A 3,658-nucleotide genomic window follows, 5' to 3' on the forward strand; every position below is an offset into this window, starting at 1 on the left:
ATATATATATATATATATATATATATATATGTAAAACAGTTTCTAAAGGTAAAGTATACAGTTTATACAGGTTTAACATAAACAGTAAACAATCAAGAGTATTAAACAATTATTTATTTTAAAATGAAGTAGGGATCCTTCTACAAAAAGTACTGAAACAAGAATTGAAACCACAATCACAAATTTATAAAATTTAATCCTTACTTTGGCAGCTTTATACACTTATCTGTAGGTCAAAGTAAGGATTAAATTTTATGAATTTGTGATTGTGGTTTTAATTCTTGATTTAATACTTTTGTAGCAAGATCCCTACTTCATTTTAAAATTAATAATTTTGGATACTCTTGTATACTATGAGAGAGTGAGATATGTAGTATATGATAATACAAACCCTTCTCCCTTATCATAGGGTGTCCTCAAGTAAACTTTAATTCTAATACTCTTTTAAAATTCACAGTTTTATTCAATGAAAGCATATGAATATTGAAACCTTCTGTTAAGCTGGACACAAATGCAACAGGACAGTATGGGATGCTCATCAGGGTAACTCATACACATGACTTGTAGATATGAAAAATTTCCTCATCTAACACTGCTAAATAAATAGATAACAAGAAAAATCATTTGAAATATAAAAACTCTTTATAAAATGAACTCTTATACAAATGATATGTGTGTGTGTGTGTATATATATGTATGGTAAGTTAATCCTTTATTTACCATGCATCAAAATAATAGAATTAAGTGCAATACAAAAATACAGAGCCCAAAACACAAGATTAATCCTCTTTAAAAACGAAAACAAAGAAAAACTCACTAAAATATTTATATACAATAAAATAAATTGAAAATAAAAGCAAAGAAACATAGATCATGAGGTCTACAAATAAAAAAAGGTAGGAAACATATAACATATACAAAGGTAAGCCTAACTCTACAGTGTGCAAAATAATGCAACCAGCAAATTAAATGCAGTAATCTATTTTTTAATAAACAACTTTAAACTAAACAGACAGTTAAACAATGTCAGAAAACTTGAAAAAATGTCAAAATTTAGTGAAAATGTTTCTTTTGTTTCAGATATTTACACAGATATTCAGTAGGCCTCTCAGCACTAGGCATCACTAATTTTGTACTGATAGACTAGAGGGAATGCAGCTTGTAGGCAGTACCCACCACTAACTCTTGGTTTACTAGAAGCAAATAGTGGAATTTGACCATCACACTTATAATGCATCCACCCTAAAGCATGGAGGAAGATATTTTTTGTGGCAGTGAGGTGTCAAACATGGACCTTCAGATTTACAATCTGGCACACTAACCACTAGGACACACCAAGCCCAAATGAAAGTGGAATTAAATTCAGTAAAATATTAAACCCTTTAAAACTATTATAAAATCCCCTAAGTAAAGGCTTTGAAATGTACATAATTAGAAAATTGAAAATACCATTTAATTATAGAACGCAAAACCATTAATACAGTGTATAAATATATATATATACACACAAAACTTTAGTTTGTATGTATACATTCATCACAGAAAGGAGTAGAAATTAAACAAAGGATAAAATCATCAAATTACAATAATGATAAAAAGAAAATCATGAGATCAGTCAAAATACATAATCTATGTGGATATACATATATAGAAAGCAACTAAGTAATGTCAAAAGAGTTAATATATAAATATAAACAGTTTACATATTTAGAGACAAGAGCTCCATTGGATCAATTTGAGGTACCCCTAGTGGCTCAGCAATTAGTGTGAAGGATTATAATACTAAAAATTAGGGTTTGATGCTCATGATAGACAGAGCACAGATTGTTCAATTGCTTCAGTCCCTTTCCTTACATCAGTCATCATCTTGGAGTGTGAACTACCAGGCTGCTGTCCTCTAGAAAGTCTTAATCTGACAGTACTACATACAACTTTTATATCATGGGAACAAGAACAGTTGGTTGGTGAACATGTCCCCACCACTGTAACTTGGTTTTAGGAACTTCTAAGGGATCTATCCAGTGTAGGGCTATAGGAGCACTGAATGTTGGCTTGCATAGTGGGTCACAGCATAACCATGGTTGGTAATTCTTTCTCTGCAACTTTCTCTTGAGGTGTGTTGATTTGCAGTAATTTTGCAGTGTGTGGATGGAGCTTGAAGCTTTTTAATCCCTACTGAAATGCTTGAAAGCACTAATCATTCAGTATAGGGTTCTCTGAGTCAACTGAGGATCTTCTGGTATAAACCTTCAGATCAGTTTGGCTTTCATTCATCTCTCTACTACAGTTATTGCCAGAATGCCATACATTTGGCCTGTATCTGTAATAGTTAATGCTATTTATTAAGAATTAAAATAACACCTGATAATTTGTTACGATGTGTCAAATAACATGTAAACTGAAAAAACTTGTAGGTCAAGTAACTAATGTGTGGTACATAATGTTCTTTGTGATACTGTGGATATTGTTAAATCATCATTTTGAAATGATGATCTGTTTTAGATTATATTCATAGCCTCATTGTGGTTTTTTACTGAGTATAAATTACTGTAAGTTTATTAAGTAAGGAAATTATTAAGGTTATTGTTAATGAAATAAACGTTAGAGTATGCGGACAAAATGTAATATATATTACTCATAATTTGAAAACCTTTAAAAGTTCAAAGCATTACAAGTTTGAGTTTTATGTACTTTTTTTTTCTTTTAGGTTTCTGGGTTTTAGCTGCAAGCTTTGTTTATGTTGAGAATCACACTCTTGGAAATGTTTATAACAAGAACTATAAAAACTATTGGGATGAGTTGATAAACACAGAAAATCTCTTGAACAAGTGTTTTTCTAACAATATGGAAAGATTCCACTTTGTATATCATGTGAGAAAGCTTTCTTGGGACACGTACGTAAAATATTAATAATTGTCATCAGTGTTTTAATTTTGAAAAGTCAGTTTTACTTTATACATTGTAAGGCATAAGTATGTTTAAAAGTATTTCATAAGATTTACAGATAGAGGCAAATTGGAATAAGATGCTCCTGTGCAGTAAAACTTGCTTTGTTGTTTGCTTTACTTAGTGCTTATGACTGTTGGTGTCATAAGAAGATGTAACTTTTTTTTTCCTTGGTAAGGGGGATAGCTTCTGTGCTATATTTGTGCAGGGTTTTAGAAATACCATCTACCCATCATTTTCTTGCCCTCCCTCTTATTCTGTTTCCTGAGAGTTGGTTATTGTAGCTCTTAATACTGGTTGTTTTTGGACCACACATGTTAGGTGGCTAGACCATCTGATTGTTTGCTTTTCTACATAGAGCTGGCTCTACTCTGACCACACCTGTGATGACTTCATTCCTGATTTCATTCTTTCATGTTTTGTTTAATGCTCTGTATAGGCATCTCATTTCATATGTGATCTTTTGTTCATTTATTTTACTTATGGTCCATGTCTGGCATTGGTAACAAAGGATTGGAGTAAGGATTGCATTTATGTTTAGTGTCTATTAACATTATGTGAAGAGTGGGGCCAATATTGTTAACATTGTTTGGTTTCCATCTTTCATGAAGATACTGTCAATGTCCTTGACCTCTTTCCTTTGTTTAAGGTTTGGTAGATTAGTGAACATCAGTGTTTTTAATGTTGCTGTACTGATTTTCATTCCATATTC

At 31.4% G+C, this 3,658-nt stretch overlaps 1 protein-coding gene across 1 annotated transcript in view; it reads left to right on the plus strand.

The window, feature by feature from the left end:
• The window catches only part of LOC106460726, a 145,943-nt gene that overhangs the window by 99,144 nt on the left and 43,141 nt on the right, over positions 1 to 3,658 (plus strand). Inside the window, exon 21 of the mRNA XM_022386515.1 lies at positions 2,708 to 2,894. Coding sequence (XP_022242223.1) covers positions 2,708 to 2,894 — 187 coding nt within the window. The remainder of the gene's footprint in view (positions 1 to 2,707; positions 2,895 to 3,658) is intronic.

This window comes from Limulus polyphemus, unplaced genomic scaffold (genome assembly GCF_000517525.1).
Source record: "Limulus polyphemus unplaced genomic scaffold, Limulus_polyphemus-2.1.2 Scaffold1, whole genome shotgun sequence".
Classification (NCBI taxonomy): domain Eukaryota; kingdom Metazoa; phylum Arthropoda; class Merostomata; order Xiphosura; family Limulidae; genus Limulus; species Limulus polyphemus.